Source organism: Pectinophora gossypiella, chromosome 16 (assembly GCF_024362695.1).
Source record: "Pectinophora gossypiella chromosome 16, ilPecGoss1.1, whole genome shotgun sequence".
NCBI classification, from domain to species: Eukaryota; Metazoa; Arthropoda; class Insecta; order Lepidoptera; family Gelechiidae; genus Pectinophora; species Pectinophora gossypiella.
The window spans coordinates 13,606,677-13,629,814 of NC_065419.1; the positions used below are offsets into that span (position 1 = coordinate 13,606,677).

The 23,138-nt window shown below is 39.9% G+C and overlaps 2 protein-coding genes across 4 annotated transcripts in view; one reads left to right on the forward strand and one right to left on the reverse strand.

Moving 5' to 3' along the window:
• LOC126373876 (uncharacterized) overlaps positions 1–23,138 on the forward strand; it is a 162,163-nt gene that overhangs the window by 83,778 nt on the left and 55,247 nt on the right. For 2 of the 3 annotated variants that reach the window (XM_050020229.1, XM_050020226.1), the window contains exon 2: positions 20,774–20,938. In XM_050020229.1, the coding sequence (XP_049876186.1) occupies positions 20,798–20,938 (141 nt within the window). In that variant the 5' untranslated portion in view covers positions 20,774–20,797. Of the gene's footprint in view, positions 1–6,810; positions 6,827–20,773; positions 20,939–23,138 lie in introns of all 3 variants that reach the window. The other variant, XM_050020228.1, reaches the window with a different exon arrangement.
• On the reverse strand, positions 3,156–4,317 carry LOC126373858 (mitochondrial import receptor subunit TOM40 homolog). Its single transcript, XM_050020207.1, has one exon. It carries the CDS (start codon positions 4,231–4,233, stop codon positions 3,268–3,270), a length of 966 nt encoding a protein of 321 aa, XP_049876164.1. The 5' UTR covers positions 4,234–4,317; the 3' UTR covers positions 3,156–3,267.

Genomic DNA, 23,138 nt, shown 5'->3' on the forward strand with positions numbered 1-23,138 from the left:
CGTTGGTCCCGGCTGCATTAGCAGTCGTTAATAACCATCAATCCGCACTGGGCCCGCGTGATGGTTTAAGGCCCGATCTCTCTATCCATCCATAGGGAAGGCCCGTGCCCCAGCAGTGGAGACGTTATGGGCTGATGATGATGACAGTTGAATTTGTCAAAAAAGTTAATGTGACATGGTGCCAAAGTGTATACATATGAATGCTCGTGACCGTACCACATAACTACAGCGATAAGGATATATTGAACCTTTCTGTACCAGTTACAGTACCTAAGCGAAAAAACCTGAAATTACGAGCTATAAATTGTGATTTGGAAGGCTTGTGATGCAAATGGAGTTAAACACAGGCCTTTACCAGGGACGGCCATCTGTTATCCTGTAATCAGGCGCACGTTACGTTGGGCTGGCTGGCGTGGGGACGTTAATGGGCTGATGATGATGATGATGAAGCGAAGTGTAAAGAAGCACCTAGTAGGCCAGTATGGTAGTCGCAACTGATTCGAAACCCGGTCGAGGTAAACCTAGCTCAGCCGCTGGTGGTGGGCGGAGAGTTGCGAACGGCTAAACGTAGGCACTTGAAATTTGGAAGGGACATAGCTTAGGTACCGTAGAGGTGCACTAAGAAAGGAATTCCCGGAATTCCCACGGGAACGGGAATTAGCGGAAGAATCCTTTTGTATGAAAAATCTAAACCGCTTAGTTAACTTAAAGCTTAGTTGCAACAGGATATTGCAAAATTCCCACGGAAACGGGAGTTAGCGGGAAAAAACATTTGTATGAAAAAAATCGAAACCGCGTAAGATAGATGTTTTCTATCTAGCATGCATGCATACCTTAGTAAATATGAAGTTTAGTTATGGCTGTATTTTGAAAAATGGGAGTTAGCGGGAAAATAAATTGTATGAAAAAATCTAAACTGCATAAAGTTAGATGCTTGAAATTTGATATGCACTCCCACACACATAAAGATCTCTCTTTTTTAACACGCCACGCGGACGAAGTCGTGGGCAAAAGCTAGTGCTATGCTAAAACAAAACCGACTTAATACACAGTTCCTAACTTGAACAATATTTATCGCGAGACTTTGGAGCACCTCTTGCAAAGTTTTATAACTAGCACAATTTGTCCTGTTTATTTTTGCCGTTAGAGATAACAACGGATCGTAGTAGGGTTGATAGAGGGATTCATACACATATAAGACCGCGCCTGGGTCTTTTCAGGGTAGGCAGAGACGTAATTCTAGTTATTACGATCCTAACCATCATTACATTATACCTTATCATACTTTTCCTTTTTCATATTTTTTATTTTTCATTTTTTTTTTGCTGGCGAGGAGTGCTTTTATTACACATCTGCCTACCTCTTCGGGAAAACAGGTGTGATGTTATATCATGTAACTTTTCAGGTTTGTTTAAAAGATACTAATAGCAGGAATAGGGTACTTGACGACCTACTCGAATGAGATACTTTTTAGGAAACTACATACTGGAAATACTGTCCTGTGACCTATGCCGTTGTATAAAGTCTTTAATAGTAAGAACACTGGCTGCTTTTCATTATCAAATTGTTCTTTCTTGTACTCTGGTGTTAGCTGCCTTAAAGGTAGGTAATAAAGATCTTTTCACATAAGTTTTGCGACTTTTTACTGCCGAAAACATTCCCGAGGACGGCACATCACAGCCTGTGATGTTATCAATAAAAGCGATCAAACTTCGTACCTAGTCATTGTTACTTAATTTATAAGAAGATAAATTAATAATAACGAAAATACGTCGAAAAGTAAAATGAGATTGATTTTAGATCATCTTAGACTGACTTCTATTTCTAGATCATTTTATAATTTATCTTTGACCCAGTCAAATAGCCAATTGTGGTAAAAAAATAATTAGTGAAATATGCTTGAAATTTTACATAACATAACTTAACGGAAACTTTATTCACAAAAAAATTATTATGAAAACATATTTTTTTATGAAGAGAGAATGAAGAGAAATAGATAGAGTACATTCTTCTTCTATTCTGTGGGTTGTGAGGTAGATTACCAACCTTATCAACCCTGGTGTCAGGGTTATCATTGAGCCGCCAAAGGTCCCGACAGCGTGCCTTCCGAAGCACGGATCAAAGAGATTTTTGTAATATCCTCACCGGGATTCTAACCCGGGACTTCCGGATCGTGCGCTCGACGCTCAACCACTGAACCACTGACGCCGTTACGGAGCACAGTAGGCGGCCTTGTATCTAGATATATGATGCGTAAGTTCATAATAAATACATTTTTAATATGGCAACTCATAACTCAGTGTGTAAAACACAAATATTTAAAAACCGGATATTAAATTCTTCATATGGCAACCCTGCTTGAGGACGACCTCATATCTGCTCTCTGTTGTCGACTCGCTAAACTCCAGCAAAAATATTGCTATCATTTTTTGTTGCTATCTGAAAAAAACTTTTATCGCCCAGATCCTTCATTTTTAAGCTATTTTCCTGCAAAGTTGTAAAGGTAAATAGGTCTCTTTCCTTTTCGGCGGATAAGAAAATGACTGATATAACTTAAAATAAACTTAGATGGTGTACTGGAATCAGGTCCATAGGCTATTCTAGAATTATGCTTTACAAGTCAGTCGATTACATAAGATTACTAAATCTTTTAAGGGGCAATGTATACGTTTTTACAATAAGATTCCCATTGACATTCAGAATTTGCCTTTCAACTGTTTTAAGACAGTAGTTAAACAAAAACTTTACAAAAAAGGTTATTATAAAGTTAGTGATTATTTAGAAGATATGAATGCATGGGATTAACTGTCTGAGAACTGATATTAGGCAGCTAAATTACTCAATTGTATACCAATATTTTATGTTTATAATTGTCCATAGTTTGGTTAGGACTTAGGACATTGCAGACTGATCACTCGATTTTTTTATTATGGAGTCGGTCCTTAGTAAGTTATTAATTTAGTATATAGTCGTTACATGAGTCATGTCTTGGCTTCAATATTAACTCACACACCAGAGTTTCAAGGTCGATCATTGGTCTCATAACCCATACGAGAGAAGACTTGAATAAAACCATAAATCCATGAATTGTCGATAAATTTTTAATCACACTTCTAAACAGAGGGAAGATTAACATGATAAAACAATAACTAAAACCTATGTATACTTATATACAAACAAATAATTCTACAAAAGTGGGCGATACACACACTTCTTTTACCGGCAATTTACTAGTGGGGATTAGGGGAGCATGAAACTTACGGGTTGTCAAAAATCTAGATTGAAACCGAAACCAAACCGCACTCGCTTCTGTCGATCTATGAGGGTACTCCACACTAAGCGGACGACACGCATCTCACTGTGCTCCTTGAACAACACATCCTTCTGGAACGTGAAACCTCCACATTTTTCAGAATCCACGAAAATCTTCATCTCGGAACCGTTTTCGTAATCCTTGTGGAGTGCGATGCCAATAGTCGGAGGCGACCCCCGGTTGTTTTCGTGCACGATGGTCGATATTCGCAAATCTGGCGCGAACTGCTTGTATAGGCAGATCTGGAAGCCAGCTTTGCTGATCGTGGAGGACAACGCGAAAGACTCCCGCTCGTACCGCGTGCTGATCGACACGTCTGGCTTCGGAGGGTACGACAGTGGCTTGAACGCCACCTCCGCGCCCACCCCCAGCTCCGGTAGCACTTGCTGCATCCACTGACCCACTATCTTAAACGTACTCGGGTCCACGTCGTTCATCGACAACGTCATCGAACCTATAGCCTTCTCAGTTTCTTTCTCCAGCACCAACTCTGTTTCTGATGAAACCAAATCCCTGATTTTGGATGTAAGCCGCATCTCGTAATTGTTATCCAGAGACTCGGTGTAGGTAGCGGTTGCTGAGCCCGTCGAGTCGATCAGCAGCCCGTCCTCACTTCGTTTCGGTTCCATTTCCTTGTTGATCAGCTGCGAGTAACATCTGTGAGAATCTTTCGACTTGCCGTAGTTGTACTGTTGGACTAGTTTAACCCTGTTCATGACTTCCCTTAGGATGATGAGTTTGGCTCCGATGAAGCATTTCGGGAAGACACTTTTGGCTTCAATATGGACGTCAGTGAGTCGGATCAGTTTCGGTTTCAGTGGTTCGATGACGATGATTTCCTTCTTCCGCGGCAACAGCCTCTGGAGGCTCGAGACGAAGCTGCTGACTTCTTCCTTGATTATATTATCGTTAAAGTCCATTTTTGGTTGATTTTTTAAGTTGTTGTTTTTTATATTGGTTAACAGGTCGGACTATGTCATTGACCTGTCTCGTATTCGAGGTGTCAGTTCGAGTAGTGCTGCCAGTCACACGGTGCAAACAGTTTATATTTATTTGTGTTCAAATCTCGTTGGTCTATTTGTGTACTTCCTCCTAGTTCCTCGCGTCTGGCGGCGGTATTGGGTCGGAGACGGTGAGGAATGCAAATAAACGTATTTGTATTGTATTGTTTTCGTATAAGAGGTTTGGGAATAAAGTTGAAATACAACAAATCACACAACGTTTCTTCGGATACCTATTACTAGTAAAATATAATAGCATCACGCCTGTATCCCCGAAGGGGTAGGCAGAAATGTACGGTCACAACCATGTCACAGTAACTTTTTTGACATAAAAACTGTAAGTCTTTCTAATTGTCAAATATGTTACTGCGACAGGGTTCTAAAGTAGGTACAGGATGTTGCAGATGTCATGACTGTACAGTATACATACTCACTCATATTACTAATCTATTGGTATACCTTTTTTATTTCGCGTACAGATAAGAAAATCTTCTCAAAAGTCCTTAACCAAACCAATGAGTTATTAATTTATCTTAAGTGCAGTTTTGACTGACACAGCTCGACCATTATAGATGAGACGGCTCACTACCTATAACGTTGGTCTAACAGATTTGGTCTAGAACAGACTTAGTCTAGCTTGCCTGAGGACATCAGTCTCGAACCAAATAAAAGTAAATATAAAAAAATACTTCTTAAACAATACCTTTTAGACTCGTGTCCTTGCTAATTTATGTTATTAATTGTTAAATATATTTTTTTAAATAATGTGATACATTAATTGTGCTCCTACTTACAAATTACTATTAGATATTAAGTTCATATTATTAGTAGAGACTCTTTCCTGCAGTCAAACTGTTTAAACAGTTTTGCAGGACATTGACAAATACTATATCTAGTATTAAGATTTAGTAAATAAATAAAAATAAATAAACAGAAAACTCAGTAAGGCGTGGGTAGGGTACTTAGTTCATCTTGCGATGGATGTATTTCTGACTACTCTAGATGAAGTCCTCAAATCGTGCCCAAATTCAAAAACAACTTTCAATTCGTCTTCGAAAATCTGGCGATAAATCGTAATCGTTCCAGAGCCAAGTAGTAATTTGTCGCAGTGCTTCGCCACCTGCCCCGGGCATCTCCTGAGAGTAACCCTTTTAAGATATTGCGATCTGAAGGATCTACTTTATAAGGTCATCTGTTTTATAAGTCACTACTTCAATGAGGGACTTTTCAATCGACGTTTCACAAACACACGATAGATGGCGTTGTTCAGTTTTAACGCGGTAATTACCTATTTTCTCATTGCTGGGGTACATAATTATTCAAAAATATATAATCGAATGGCAGAAGCGTATATAAAACTAATTGTTGCTTGATATTTGAATCACATTAAGTATGTATAGAATGATGTTGCTACGAAAAGATGCATATGTCTGTTATCCATGAAATTAGAAGTTTAAACGAAGAAAAAACTAAACAACGCCATCTATCGTGTTTTTGGGGAACGCCGATTGGAAAGTCCCTTATTGATTTCGATTTTTTGATTGTTTTTCTTCCAAGTAACATAACAATAGATGACGAATTTATCCCAATTGGGGTAGTGGGAGGTACATCCATCGCAAGGTGAACTAAATATCCACTCCTCACCGAGCTTTCTGTTATACCAACGTGATAGGTGGTGACCCGTAACGCCGTCTATAATGGTCGAGCCAACTGTGTTAGTGAATGAATATGCATGCATTATGTATTATATGCATTTTGATTTTTTTTCGATTCATTATAAATATTGTCGTGGCCAGATCTTAGAATTGATCATTTCATGATGTAGTTTGGCCAGATCAATTTACACAAAACGTTTAACGATATGAGCAACTAAATGCATGATTACTTCATGATATCCTCAAAGTTTTCGTTACGATGTCACTAACACCTTGTGTAGGTACATAACAGTTCGTTAACGATCAGACGGGATTGCTTTTAGAAAATCGCACAGCAACATTAGACTAAGCATATTTATGTGTCCTGTACCCACATTAAATACTCTACTAATTCCCGATTACTCCAGATTTCACTTCGAAAAACCAATTTCAGTTTTCACTCTCAACTTTAAAACTCAAAGTGTCCGCTTTAGTCAATTTCCCGGATAGATTACAGTTAAGCTGACTTTTGGAACTTCAGTAAGTATGCTAAAAAGAATTTTCCATGGGTATAAATAGGCCACATTGAAGCAATTCATTTATAAATATAAGTTTAAAAAAACTCAACTTCGGAAAAATCACGCTCTAAAAAGTATGAAGGAAATAAAATACGTATATATGTATCTCTGAAATTCTTCCGAATAGTGATGTTTAGGAAATAGCTATTGTCGCATGCTGTGGTAAGCAAACTCTTAGAACAAATTGGATAAATATACATACGTACATAGCGGTCAAACACATAACCCTGCTTTTTGCTTCGCCGCAGTCGGGTAAAAAAAATAAAAAATATATTTAATTTCAGATTGTCCATAAGAAAAGTAAGTGCGTTGACCCTTTAAAATTCCCATCGACGGTTTCAATGTCATAGGTAAGTACTTAATTATCTCATCATCATCATCATCATCAGCCCATTAACGCCCCCACTGCTGGGGCACGGGCCTTCCCTACTTAATTATCTATTTGGTTTTAATAATTATCGGCGCCCGAAAGACCTCCCGGCGGCCCGCCGGCGTGGTTGTCGATTTGAAAGAAAGAAAGAAAGAAAGAAAGAAAGAAACGTTTATTATAAAGATTAGATATATATAAGATAGAGTTTATTATAGAGAAGAAGATGCATATTATGTATGTTATCCATGAAATTAGAGGGTTAAACGAAGAACAAACTGTACAGAGCCATCTATATTGATTTTGAGGCACTTACCCTGGAAAGTCCCTCATCATCATCGATTTAAGAGCCACGCTCTTGTCGGTGTAGCATTTTCCATTCCAGTCTATCAAAGGCATCCTTGACTTCCCTATAAGACACGACGTTAACCTTTTCTTTAATCTGTTCCATTTAAGCTCTTCTTGGTTGGAAAGTCGCTCATTTGAAATAATTAATATATTCCAACCTTTTTTCTTACTCCGAGCAATGGCGATTAGTTAGTCAAGTCGCGTTTGATAAGGATAATATAGAGTCTGTTTTGTTTCATTCAAATTGTATATTTTCAAGTCTACTACATTCTGAGCACTTTAATGAAGGGCCCCTGACAGCTGTCGCTGGCTGAATTCGCAATTTTTGCCTGAAGTCCACAATATCCGAATGATTTATACATTTTTATTAACAAAGCTTCTAACTTTTTATCACTTGGCCTTTTATTTTTAAATTAATTATCTTTTTTGTAGCGGCAATTTGGTCGTTTATGTCAAAAGTCTGGACCAAAGACCTTTTAATGTGTCTAGATACAAAATAATATATAGAAAAAAGTTATTATTATTTTATTTAAATATAATTGTATTTCGTATATTGCACCTCATTCTATTCTCCTGCTGCTATTCTTATGCCTCTGGGTTGGCTGGAAGAGATTTCTCTTAGAGATAAGTCCTCCCTTGTAAACGTCCATTTCACGTTTGTGATGTAACTAGTTGTTAGATGCAATCTCTTTCTCCTTGGCATTTACTTCTTACTTCTCTTCATACTTCTCCTTCACTCTTTCACATGGACAGGTCCTTTTTAGCTACATCCGCCCATCTTGATAAAGTATATAAATTATCCGAGTTGAACCTTCGTACCGGACTTGCACCAATGAGTTACTTACTGATCATCCTCCTGTCTTTATGGACCCTGGAGGGGTCCAGGTGGAGCCGGCACTACTTGGTATACGTCGGCTTATGGTGGAATTGGTTATTGGTAATAGCAACCTCATCAACCCTGGTGTCAGGGTTATTATTAAGCCACCAAAGACCCCTGACATGGCTCATGTAACGACTTACTTACACTAGTAAGTAGTAACCGGGACCAACGGCTTAACGTGCCTTTCAAAGCGCGTATTATCTTACTTCTGGACAATCAAGTGATCAGCCTGTAATGTACTAACCAAACTAGGGATCATAAATTGATTTTTGTGATATGTTTCCGGTTTCCACCGGTATTCGAACCCGGGGCCTCCGGTTCGTGAGCGCAAAGCTCAACCACTGGACCTGGCCTTTGTGGCCGTAGATTCAATTAATAAGTCTCGATTCTAACTAGGTTATCGCAGTTTCAACGGTCTCTAATAAAATTTAATGAGTTGAAAACAATCGTTTAGACTCGATCCTCGGCCGAATCTCGGTCAAAACCTGAACACTAAATTGGGTATGATACCCGATATTTTTTATTTATAAAAAAAATCCTTTTTTTTTTCATATATAAAAAGCCGTGGTAGCCCAGTTAGTAGAAGGCTTGCCTCTCACTTTGGGGTCGCAGGTTCGAATGCAGCACAGGCCTAAAGTATTCGTTACGGTGTCACTAACACCCATACGTACTTGTACGGGGTGTAAGCGACATAGTAACGAATACTGAGGGGGATGATTCAGCTCATTATTCTGAGTTAGTATCAAGTGGAATTTTCTATCGCAAATCTATAAAAATTCCACTTCATATTCATCATCATCAATTGAAGAGCCACGCTCTGTCGGTGTAGCATTTTCCATTCCAGTCTATCAAAGGCCAATTCCTTGACTTCCCTATAAGACACGACGTTAACCATTTCTCCACCGACGTTAACCATTGTTCCACATAAGCTCTTCCACTTGTATTCACTTCATATTGGTGCTAATTCCTGTAAATACCATCTAATTTTATTTTAAGTTATATCTGTCATTTTCTTATCCGCCGAAAAGGAAAGGGACGGGTAATCGACAAGCATAAAATGTATGGAACACACGTCAATTTTATGCACAAATCTAAAACAGCCGTCTAAAAATTTTACATCAGGCAATAACCCGACACAGTTAAGTAGACAGCATGTCAAACAACGGATTGCATACCAGCGACGTACCTTTTTGATTCGCCGGGTTATTCATTCATTTACTCATTCTTCCTAAAATTAAGAGCTGTGAATCATCCGTCCCTTTCCTTTTCGACGGATATGAAAATGATGGATATAACTTAAAATAAAATTAGGCGGTGTCTGCAGGAATCGGGGCCAATGACTGGTCTGAATTATACCCCTCAGTATTCGTCGCGGTGTCACTTACAGGTACTCACAGTATTCTTCTGTGCCGCCTTTTCGTTCAGCTTATTTTATACACGGGGTAACGGCAGTAAAATCCGAGCGCACTTTAAGTTCCGAATTGATTTCAGTCAAGCCTGATGGTGTTTATTGGTGATAAAATTTTCAAGTACCTAATCCATTTCCTGAAGAACACTGAGAGGGAGGCACTTGGAAATAAAGCCCTATTTAATGCTTCACAAGTTTAGAGCGATTGTTTTAGAATACATTTGCGCCAGTTAGTTAGTTAGTTTTTGCCAGTTCGAAGCGGGCTTTTTAACTATAGTAGCTTCTTCTATCGTGTGGGTTGTGAGGTGGACTACCAACTATTCAGCCGCCAAAGGCCCCTGACATGGCTCATGTAACGACTACTTACTTACATCATCGTCATCAGCCGTACGACGCCCAGTGCTGGGCATAGGCCTCCCCCAACTTACATCAGTAAGTGGTAACCGGGACCAACGGCTTAACGTGCCTTCCGAAGCGCGTATCATCTTACTTTCGGACAATGAGGTGATCGGCCAGTAATGTCCTAACCAAACTAGGGATCACAAAGAAGTGATTTTTGTGATATGTCTCCAGTCTACACCGGGATTGTCCCCACCGTGAATCGAACCTGGGACCTCCGGATCGTAAGCTCATAACTCAACGCCGGACCGCGGAGGTCGTTACTATATTAGTAGCTTATTTTTATTTTTATACAATTTTATTTAAAAAAAATGCCGAAGCCATGTTTGCCCAGTTGGTAGAACACTTGCCTTTCACTTTGAGGTCGCAGGTTGGAATCCAGCCCAGACCGTTTTTCTTGGTTAAATTTGTCCAGCCAAGTAGTTAATGCCATCTGCGGCAAATATACAATAAGTCACGTCAAAAAAAAATATTAATGTTCATAAATACGTGTAAGTTAAATAGTAAAAGAAAATGTTTTTCCATAATTCTAGGTCTGTCTTTATTTAGTATTAATCAGAATTTCATTATTTCTCTTCAACCTAGCCAATAACATTACACAACAATTTTGGTTGTTTGTTTTACTTATTTGTAGTATCTAGAATGTGTTTTCTCGGGAAGAGCGGTGTCTCCTGATACAGGCACTACGCTTAAAAGGAGGCTCCAATCACCTATAACAGTGTATTGGTTTATACTACAAATAAAGTATTTTGTATTTTTTTTTTGTAATAACAACCCAATTCACTAGCCAACAAAACCAGTTACAACCCATACGCTCTCCGAGATTGCGCACGCATCAACCCTCAAAACACTAAAATGTGAAAGCCCGCACAAAGTGATCCGCATTCGTTTGTTGACGGACTACACGGAGGCAGATAAAGCACGTTCGCTTTGTGAGAACTTGGCCCTTTTTTACGTACAACTTGATTGCTTTTAAGCTACTTTTGTTTGAGCACTTCACTGTGCATAGTAAAAGGCATTGGATTTATAGTTAAAACACATAATAACGGGTTCTTACCGCGTTTAAATGGGGATATGAAACTATGGATCTACCTACTCCACTCCAATCTCATCAGTCATCCCGTGATCATGGCACTTGCAACAGTGTCGAAATATCGGGAGTCTCATATCCCCATTTAAACGCGGTAAGAACCCGTTATTATGTGTTTTAATTATGATAATAACCGCGTAAACTTAAAACAATGGATTTATAGTTTTCAAATTTGAACTTGAATTTCGCCATCATCATTGAATTTTTTTTTATTAAGTATTGAAATCGGAACGAATACTGAGGAAGATGATTCAGCTCACGAATCTGAGTTAATATCAAGTGGAATTTATACAGGATGTATTCGACACCGTAACGAATACTGAGGGAAATAATTCAGCTCACGATTCGAAGTTAATATCAAGTGAAATGTAACGTGTATTTGACACGTTAGTAACCGTAACCCGTAGTAACCGGGACCGACGGCTTAACGTGCCTTCTGAAGCACAGATCATCTTAGTTTCCGACAGTCAGGTGATCAACCCTGAGTGCTGGCCAAACTAAAGATCACAAAGAGTTTTTATTTTGTCCCCACCGGGATTCGAACCCGGGGCGATCCGGATCGTGAGCCGAACGCTCAACCACTAGACCACACAGGCCGTTTATACAACACATAAGCTGAAGGCGACCTATTTCCTACAGAATTGCATGTCAACGCAGTACTAGTGCATTTGACAGCGCATTATGAAGTTGTATCTGTTAGGGTCTTACTTGCTTACCATCCACGGGTATTAGGATTGTTACATACATACATACATAAACTCACATGACTTCACATCACTTCAGTGGTTGAGCGTGAAGCGGACACCACGCCTATTTCCCGGAGGGGTTGGTACAGACCACAGAATTCTCCTTCGATACTGCCACAGCGCTTTCGCTTCTTCCACTTTGATCATCATCAGCCCATTAACGTCCCCACTGCTGGGGCACGGGCCTTCCGTATGGATGGATAGGGAGATCGGGCCTTATTTACGACTGCTGATGCAGCCGGGACCAACGGCTTAACGTGCCTTCCGAAGCACGAAGGAGCTCGAGATGAAAACTTTTTTTTGTGGTCACCCATCCTATGACCGGCCTTTGCGAAAGTTCCTTAACTTCAACAATCGCAGACCGAGCGCGTTTACCGCTGCGCCACCGAGCTCCTCAATAAAACATAAATTATAGAAGTATAGACCCCCTCCAGTTGATTAAAGGGAAGCCTGTGCCCAGCAGTGGGACATATATAGGCTGTTTATGCTAATTTATGCAGTAATATGTAGAAGTAACAGAATTATCATCTCTAGCATTATCCCGTTTTTCACAGGGTCCGATTACCTAACCTGAAGATTTGACAGGTCCGGTTTTTTACAGAAGCGTCTGCCTATCTGACCTTCCAAACCGCGAAGGGATCACCAGCCCAATACAGGTTAGGTCACACACCTCCGAGTGGATTTCTCTGGAAGTAACAAAATAAGATATACAAAAAAATCGATCATAAATGTACATTTCCCAGAGGCGGTACATATTATTTTCGCTTACACCTAGCGTGTAAGGGTTGGTCCTAAGGGGCCGGCAAATGCAAATTGTCTACCGTTATTACGGTACGTAGGGACAAAAAGTAGGACAATCTTATTAACAATAAGTATTGTAGGAAAATTCACCTTCTTTTGTTTATATTTTTTGTTGGAAGATTGGCCTTTGGGTTTGGTTTCATACAAGACCAGTTTTCCCGGACCGGACCGGACACAAAGTATTTTTTGTGATAATATGTCCCCACCTAGATTCAAACCCAGATCGTGAGCCCAACGCTCAACTACTGGACCACAGTGAAAACGTCAGACGTCTCCTGATGACTTATCAACAACCAACCCTGATAGGGATTGCGCGCGTGAATTGTCTTTCTGTGTTTGTATTCTTCTTATCGTGTCAGGTGTCAGGGTTATTACTGAGCCGCAAAAGGCCCCTGACATGGCTCATGTAACGGGGACCAACGGCTTAACGTGCCTTCTAATCAAAATGTCCTAACCAAACTAGGGATCACAAAGTGATTTTTGTGATATGATTCCCACCAGGATTCCCACCGGGATTCGAACCCGGGCCCTCCCACGCTCAACCACTGGACCAAGGAGGCCGTGTGTTTGTATTTAAAAAAAAACTAAACTCACAAATAAAATTAAATTGAATATTCATAATCCTTTATAAGTACTGAAGTCTATAATTCAATGTCAAACGCGACGCGAGTTTAATTATAAATAATTTATTGGTGTTAATATCAAATATAATTAAATGAAATATTAGAGAGGTTCTTCAAAAGTCTGGGAGCTCATTTATAATATTACTTAGGTACTTTGATTTAAATTTGATTTTTTTGAAGTTTTTGATTTTGATTTTAATTTTGTAAAGGATTATAGGGTCATAGCCACGGAATAGAAGAAAGAGGTTGGAAAGGCTCTAACGCGCATTTTGTTTGGAAATCGCTGTCGCCGTTTTTTGTTTCTTTTTAACGTGACTTATTGTAGCATTAACTACTTGGGAAGCGCTGAAGGCTCTCACTCGGTACAACGTTTAAGACAACAGGCCTGAGGGTGCCCAGTTGGGCGCGAACCTCGACTCAGGGCGTCATCTGAGAAGGAAAATAATTGAAAGAATTAATCGACCCTAGTGGGTCGATAGCGATAAGCGTTGATTGTGGGAAATCGTCGACCACGCCGGCGGGGTCGGTATCGGGGTCCTGAGCTGTCGCCGGGTCAACCTCACTCTCTTTTACTACTACTCCTGGAAACAGATAACTACGATAGCTCTACTGCTTCTCAAATTCCATAGCCAATTTACTGACAATGTATATTTTTTTAGGCTGCAGTTTTATCATTGCCTTTACATTACATTATATCGGAATAAAACAGCCTCCGTGGTCTAGTGGTTAGAGCGTTAGGCTCACGATCTGGAGGTCCGGGTTCGATTCCCAATGGGGACATTGTCGAAATCACTTTGTGAGTCTGTCCTTTGTTTGGTAAGGACTTTTCAGGCTTGAATCACCTGATTGTCCGAAAAATGAAGATGATTCCGTGCTTCGGAGGGCACGTTAAGCCGTTGGTCCCGGCTATTAGCCGTAAAAACACCTCCACCAACCCGCAGTGGAGCAGCGTGGTGGAGTATGCTCCATACCCCCTCCGGTTGATTGAGGGGAGGCCTGTGCCCAGCAGTGGGACGTATATAGGCAGTTTATGTATATCGGAATATTCAATAAACAAAGTGTACCTATCTATTTTCGCTTCGTGCCTACAAGCCGCTTTATAACTTGAAAGTTTATGCGGACTTATGAGTTAATTCGTTTGGGGTTCGGAGTAGGAGTCTGCTCCGAGGGTGGGGGCTTAGGTTTCATCATTCATCGTCATCACCTTTCATAACTTCATTAATCATCATCAAGTAAAAAAAATACATAAGATATGGCTGTATGGGCATAGTTCCCTTTGCCTTGCCCTTCGGGAAAAACCAAAAAAAAGAAGCTATGGAACAGCATTCAATTGTTTTACCTATATTCCATTTCAAACATGGAGTTCCTATTTCAAACAGGCGATACCCGAGTATTCAAAATTTAGCACGATTGCAAACTCGATATAAAACGCGTCGATTTAATTGTCAATTGTCGATTCTATAACAAGGGGTCGATTCGAAACGGCTTTTGTTCTATTTAACAATTGTTATGTTTGACGAATGAAGCAATATCGTCGACTTTGTTTTATACAATGGTTACATGGTTCAATTTATACTGCTCAAAGAGTAAAGAATGCGTTTTAACACGTAAGAATGAAGTAGATAATCTAAAAAAATACCTATTTATTTTAATATACAGGGTGTTAGTGACATCGTAACGAATACTCAGGGGGATGATTCAGACCATCATTCGGAGTTGATATCAAGTGGAATTTTCAGTCAGGAAAATTTTCAGTTCGATACTTTTGCGACCGCACGTAACCAGCCTGTCGCTGCATCGTGGCTGGCTGGAGGCTGGATAGTGGGCAAACGCACTCATCAACGGCCTCCGTGGTCCAGTGGTTGAGCGTTGGGCTCACGATCCGAAGGGCCCGGGTTCGAATCCCGGTGGGGACATATAACAAAAATCGCTTTGTGATCCCTAGTTTGGTTACGACATTACAGGCTGATCACCCGAGTGTCCGAAAGTAAGATGGTACTTCGGAAGGCACCTTAAGCCAACGTCCCGTTTACTACTGATACTACTGTAAGTAGTCGTTACATGAGCCATGTCAGGAGCCTTTGGCGGCTCAATAGTAGCCCCTGACACCAGGGTTGATGAGGTTGGTACTCCACCTCTCAACCCACACGAGAGAAGAAGAAGAAGACTATGGAATTTGTATGAAAAAGCACACTGTGACGTCATAGCGGCGGACTTATTATTATTACGTTTTTCTTTATTAAAAATAAATAAAATAATTTTTATTACGGGTAACTTGGACCCAGGTTGTTAGTAACAATGATTTCTTACTCACTAATATTAGTAAGTATTACATAGATGCACAATACACACACATACACAATAAAATTGAAATAAAAATATGACATTTATTTACTGCTCCTGTACAAGTGATTATTAAAATTCCTAAATAAGTTACTTAAATACAAATAAGAAAATGTTTTTCGTTAGTTTTAGATCTGTCTTTATTTAGTAATCAGAATTTCATAATTTATCTTGAACCTAGTAAGTACAGTCATGAGCAATATAAAGTACCCACTTTAGGACTCTGTCGCACTAACATATTTGACATTTAGTGAGACTTACAGTTCAATTTGTCAAAAAAGTTAATGTGACATGGTACCAAAGTGTATATTAATGCTCGTGACCGTACACGACCCATTTTTTTTTTGTTAGATGGCATCAACTACTTGGACGGACAAGTAACTGGAAGACTCTACCCACCCCAATATATTCTTCATTATTGGAGAATGCTTCAGAATATTGGAAAACGTTTTGCAACTTCAGAAAGTTTGGCTAACGTCTTTTTTTCGTTCAGGCCAGTGATATTCAACCTGCGGCGCCCAGGCCACATGCGTCCACCTGGCTTTTGGACCTGGGTTGACCCTCCGTCTCTCTATTACAAGCCTTTACATTTTTGTCAGATAATCTTCTTCTATCGTGTGGGTTGTGACGTGGAATACCAACCTCATCAACCCTGGTGTCAGTTATTACTGAACGCCCAAGGCCCCTGACATGGCTCATGTAACGACTACATACTTACATCAGTAAGCAGTAACCGGGACCAACGGCTTAACGTGCCTTCCGAAGCACGGATCATCTTACTTTCGGACAATCAGGTGATCGGCCTGTAATGTCCTAACGAAACTAGGGATCACAAAGAAATTTTTGTGCTACGCCCCCACCGGGATTCGAACCCGGGACCTCTGGATCGTGAGTCCAACGCTCCCGGTTACTACTTATTGAAGTATGTACATGAGTCAAGTCAGGGGCCTTTGGCGGCTCAATAGTATCCCTGACACCAGGGTTGATGAGGTTGGCAATCCATCTCACAACCCACACGATAGAACCCCTAAACAATTTTCGCTTACTTATGTCTCGCGGCTGTCTGACTAAAACTTGTTTGATGTCTGTACAAAAAAGATTGAGTACCGCTGGTTCCGGCCAACCTTTTTTTGCACGGAATTAGTTCTGAGGACATAAAATTACATAACTTTTATCCTAGAAAAAAGGAAGGAATGAGATTCTTCGGATAAAGTTTATTATTTATACTTTTACTTAGACACCCAAACTCTTGTCCTCTCATGTGGGTTGTGAGGTCAATAACCGATGTCATCAACCCTAGTGTCAGGGCGGCCAAAGGCCCCTGACATGGCTAATGCACCTTCAACATACTTAATTAAGTAAATAGTATCTTAACATCATGGATCATCTTACTTTCGGACAATTGGGTGATCAACCTGCAACTTCCTAACCAAACTAGAGATTAAAAAGTGTTTTTTGTGATACCGAGAATCGAACCCGGAACCTTCATAGATCAACGCTCTTACCAATAAACCACAGAGGGCTATGATAAACCGTAGCTAATCAGTCCATCGCTCGTCCAATATATTTACTATCTTATAAGAGAGGACTTTTAGTGCCATATCTCACGAGGACACCATACCACTATGGTGGTACCACTACCACCATATTTGCGCCACCAAAATGTATGCCGTTAATACCAGGTGTGGTAACGACTATTAAACGATTTCCTACTAAGATTCCCTCCCCTAGTTGCCCCTTAGTCGTCTCAAAGGTGACCATCCACTGAACGCTTTCTATTACGACTATTATGCATAATAACATTATTAATTATCATCACTAACTTAACAGCCACGCTCTTGTCAGTGTAGCATTTTCCACGTTACTTTTTAGGGATAAATAGGGTAGTGGGTTCCCTCTTTCTTTCCGCCGCGCAATACTCTGTCTGACGCGAGTGGGATGGCGCCCAGAGTAGTATATTCCAAAGCCCTACTAGGACTCCTGTTCTCAGTGGAAGGCAGAGAAGATGACTCTGTCGTCCCTGTTGCCGTGTTATTGGTGTGAAACCAAAACCAAAGGCAAATCATATTATTATGCGGAACAAAATCTAAATCTAAACCTTTGAACTTACGCGACGCTTTTCAATGACAAATGCTGAACTAATTTACCTTTCTAAAACTGATACGGTGCTCTTACACCATTTGCTTAATAATATATCATTACTACATCCCAGCACAAAACATAACATACACAATGGAAACCAATAATATAAATCTAAGGGTACGAACCCTTATCAAGAGATACTTACGCCTGGTCGAGTTAGTCGTAAAACATAAAACAATGGAAGGATGAAATTCAGAGATATAAGGCAAAAAGGGGGTGTTTTTAGGGTTCCGTAGCCTAATGGCAAAAAACGGAACCCTTATAGATTCGTCATGTCTGTCCGTCCGTCTGTCCGTATGTCACAGCCACTTTTCTCCGAAACTATAATAGCTATACTGTTGAAACTTGATAAATATGTGTATTCTGTGAACCGCATTAAAATTAATACGCAATGATAGAAAAAAAACAATAAATTTTGGGGGTCCCCATACATAGAACTGAAACTAAAAAAAATTTTTTTCATCAAACCCATACGTGTGGGGTATCTATGGATAGGTCTTCCAAAATGGTATTAAGGTTTCTAATATCATTTTTTTCTAAACTGAATAGTTTGCGCGAGAGACCCTTCCAAATTGGTAAAATGTGTCCCCCCCCCCCCCCCCCTGTAACTTCTAAAATAAGAGGAGGATAAAACTAAAAAAAATATATGATGTAGATTAGCATGCAAACTACCAACGAAAATTGGTTTGAACCAGATCTAGTAAGTAGTTTTTTTTTAATACATCATAAATCGTAAACCGTAATTTACTTTTATATATTATTATGTTACTTGCTGTTACGGAACCCTTCATGGGCGAGTCCCACTCGCACTTGACCGCTTTTTTAAGTAAAGTTTGGGATTATTTTTAAGGGAGAATAGGGAGGATTTTTACGTGAAAATAAGAGTGGACTGTAAGGTAAAATCAGGGGAGGTTTTACGGTCAAGGGTACCTCTTACGTTCAGGAAATGTTCACTCGCGGCTTCCGTTTTTAATTCTGCTTTGTGCGTGGTAAGGAGTAGGGTCGCCAAGTGGGAAAGGAGTGAGATTTTTTATTTTTGTGTAATCTGCCTTAATCTATAACTCTTGAACACATACCATAACGACCAATCGGAGTAGTAAGAGGTACCTCCATCGCAATATGAACTAAGTACCGTTGACAATTACTTCCGCACAATATCCCAGGAAGAGGAAATGACTGAAAACCAGCGCTGGCTGGTGCCATAGCATAGCTCCATCACAGCACAAGCTGAGCCATTTCCTTTTGCCCGTATTCGTAATATTCATAATTACCTAGTTCTTATAGAAAAATGTAAATTGTTACTGGCAATAAAATTTTATTCTTATTCTTAAATACCATGTATAGAAAAATTTCATTTAATTTAATACGTAATATTCATAATTACTTACCTAGTTATTGTAGCAAATGTAAATTGTTACTGGCCATAACAGCCTCCGTGGTCTAGTGGTTAGAGCGTTAGGCTCACGATCTGGAGGTCCGGGTTCGATTCCCGATGGGGACATGATCGAAATCACTTTGTGAGACTGTCCTTTGTTTGGTAAGGACTTTTCATTCTTGAATCACCTGATTGTCCGAAAAAGTAAGATGATTCCGTGCTTCGGAGGGCACGTTAAGCCGTTGGTCCCGGCTATTAGCCGTAAAAACACCTCCACCAACCCGCAGTGGAGCAGCGTGGTGGAGTATGCTCCATACCCCCCTCCGGTTGATTGAGGGGAGGCCTGTGCCCAGCAGTGGGACGTATATAGGCAGTTTATGACTGGCCATAAATTTATTCTTATTCTTCTTAAGTAAGTACCCACACCTCACCGAGCTTTCTGTTAGACCAACATGATAAGTGATGAGCCGTGTCGCCGTTTATAATGGTCGAACCAATTGTGATAAGTCATTGGTAACAGTCCGGTACCGAGGTTTGAACCGGCACTCTCTGTTTGAGAATTAAGCAGGTGAACTTCCACAGTAAGTTCTTTAACACAAATTAAAATAATTAGGAAGGGTGCTGCCCCTTTGAAAGACTGAAGATAAAGCCTGCTGAGCATGTAGATACCCACGTACACCTGAGCTGCTGAGCTGAGAAAAAAGTGTCAATTTTGTCAAAGTATTATGTCACTCCATTAAGACGTGGTAGCGCAGTTACTAGAACGTTTGGCTCTCATTTTGAGGTCGCAGGTTCGAATCAAATTCACGTTTGGATCATAAATGTTTATCACGTACTCAGCGGTGAAGGAAAACATCGTGATAAAACGCACATTCTCGACAAAACCATTTTCGGAGGTATGTGACTGTATTGGGCTGGTTTTCCCTTCGCGGGTTGGAAGGTCAGACAGGCCGTCGCTTCTGTAAAAACCGGACCTGTCAAATCTTCAGATTAGGTAAGCGGACCCTGTGAAAAACGGGATAAATAAAAAATAAAAATAAAAAAATAAAATCTTTATTCGTTTTAGACAATATTTTCTTTTAAATGCTAGTTGACCCAAGCCCCCCTTTAAACTGGGAAAGTCTGTGTTAGGAGGCTTGGCTCTTCCTTATCTTAACTTACTTAATTAGTGACTTATTATACCAAATATGTATGTATTATATCTATGTCTTTCCTTAATGTATATTTTTATCATTCTTTTATATTTTTATTAATGATTTATTATTTATTTTATTTTTGATTTTTTTGAATTTTTATTTTTATTTGGATAATGCTAGGGAGATGATATTACGTCGCTCCATTATGCTAAATGGTTCCTGGTCACCCTACCATCAGCTTAGTAGATAATTTAAATCATCGTTGTAAAACGATTTACTTACATTTTATTTGCGTAGGCGTTTTCCTGAGATACCTTATTCAAACGTATTTTTGTTCGCTTGCAAAATTAACGAATATACTTTTCAAGCTAAATAAGTAATTTTCTTAATTTAATTAAAGCAATTTTTTGCTTATTCTTAAATTATTAGGCATAGCTGGCGAGAAGTGGGCGTGGGTGTACCTCTGACTACCCCCTCAGGGGCACAGCGTGATGCTATGTTATGTAAACATAGCACGTTTGGTACCGTTCAAAGAAAACGGTTTACTATAATCATTCCATAATCAGAACACTTCCCGCTTTCTTTACAGAGTAGTGCAAAACCCGAGAGCAGCATGTGGCCGGGCAAGAGGGGAGGGGAGAGCGGGGCGGGGACCCCGACGGCGGAAGAGGAAATCAAAGTGGTGCTCGTTGGAGACACGCAGTGCGGGAAGACTTCACTAGTGCAGAGATTCGTGTCTGACACATTTATTGAGGTGCGTGTCTATTTTATTGCTACTCTATGTGTTTTTTGTTTTTCTAGAACATCACCGATTGAGAAATTGGTCAGTGTACGGCGGAACGGAAGGCGATTGGGGCAACCACCGTTCTACACGCCCTATCTATAGAGTAATGAAGGCGATTACTCCACTGACAAGAGCGCAGCTCTTAAATAAAGAGAGAGTGAAATGTTATTGCAAGAAGTTATTAGATACATATTTATATAAAATCACGCCCACTACTCCTAAAGGGGTACATACATACACTTCTTATTGAAAACCTGAGATATGCCAAAGCAACCGGGACAAACGGCTTAACGTGCTTTCTGAAGCACGAAACATCTTACTTTCGGACATTCAGGTGATCAGCCTGTAATGTCTGAATGAATCTAAGGATCACAAAGGGGTTTTTATTTGATATGTCTATAAGGTCGTAAGGCCCAAAGTCCTATTAAAATCCATATCCCATTGTTTAACTATTGTGTCTGGAAATCCGGGCCAGGGTAAGTATAAAAACAAAAATCACACAAAATTAGTTGAAACTGTGAGATAACTCTCAAGAATGTCCACAAACACCAGAACGGTGGCAAACTACATAATATTGGAAGTTGTCCAATATTTGTTTTAGCAAATTCCTGACCCGACCAATGCCCATTGGTGTAGAATGTGTGATGTAAACAACGCTAGACGGAATCCCTGGTCGCTTCCTGTCTTTGTTTGTATACTAAATGAGAAGACAGAGAGGAAGGAACTAAGTAATGTTACTTCATTATTTCTTTTAGCTGTTTTACCCAACTGCGCGAGTCAAGGATTAAGTATATGAAGTCACAGTGTATTTTCTTCTGTTTGGGAAGTATTAGTGTCATCGTAACGAATACTGAGGGGGATGATTCGGACAATGAGTCTGAGTTAATATCAAATGGAAATTTTATGAAAAAAATTCGTGTTTTTTTTAAATTATTTTCAGTTCCCTACTTTTGTGACGAAAACTTCTACTAACATTCTGTATTTACGCCACATACATTTTTGAGTAGCTCGGTGGCGCAGCGGTAAACGCGCTCGGTCTGCGATTGTTGAAGTTAAGCAACTTTCGCAAAAGGCCGGTCATAGGATGGGTGACCACAAAAAAAAAAAGTTTTCATCTCTAGCTCCTCCGTGCTTCGGAAGGCACGTTAAGCTGTTGGTCCCGGCTGCATTACCAGTCGTTAATAACCATCAATCCGCACTGGGCCCGCGTGATGGTTTAAGGCCCGATCTCCCTATCCATCCATAGGGAAGGCCCGTGCCCCAGCAGTGGAGACGTTTATGGATTGATGATGATGATGACATTTTTACGGACGGAAAACAACATATATATATTATATAACTTAACCTAAAATGTAAATAAATGGCACGAAACAAAAATACGAACATTACGAAAATCTCTGATCATTCCTGATGCATAGCAGCGATTGCCACGTTGATTTGAATATTAATAAATTAAAAATATAATTCGTTTTTCTGTTTGGCTACACCATACAAGGCCATAAGATTGCCTTTTTTGTCCTACATAAAAAATACATTAAATATGCCTTTTTCATTCACAACAACATCACATCTTAGGCCGATGTGGGTGAGGGCATGAATTAAATATGTTTTCTATCAGTTTTACACAGTCTCGATCGATGGGGCTGGCATAATAATTTTTTATAAACGCCCCTAAATAAAAGAAACAAAAAACATGCCTTCTGTATTTTGAGTCCCACAAACGGAATAGAAGAAATAGGTTGGAAAGGCCCTAACGCGCATTATTTATGAGAACCGCTGTCGCCGATTCAACACCACTCTCTTTTACTACTCCTGCAAACAGATAACTACGATAGCTCTACTGCTTCTCAAATTCCATAGCCACTTTACCGACTTTGTGTATTTTATGTGATATGCTGCAATTTTAACAAAAGTATTTTTTAGAATAAATAGTCGATCATGCTAAGGTTTTTAGCTTTCCTGTGATAGGGAGGGACCTTCTTGCATGATAGTAGATATTAATGTTTTTCCCCGCAGGTTATAGTGGACAAGACGACCTTTTAATATGATGTTTGCGGACGAGTGGAGTGCAAAATTAAAGTACTTATGAACTTTTTGCTCATATTATATGGCGCGCGTTTCGCGCTCACTTGGCCCTTCCCACCTCTTTCTTCTCCCAAATCCCCTGGTA

Coding starts and splice junctions, on each gene's coding strand:
- LOC126373858 (XM_050020207.1), bottom strand. CDS start 4,233: ATGGACTTTAACGATAATATAATCAAGGAAGAAGTCAGCAGCTTCGTC.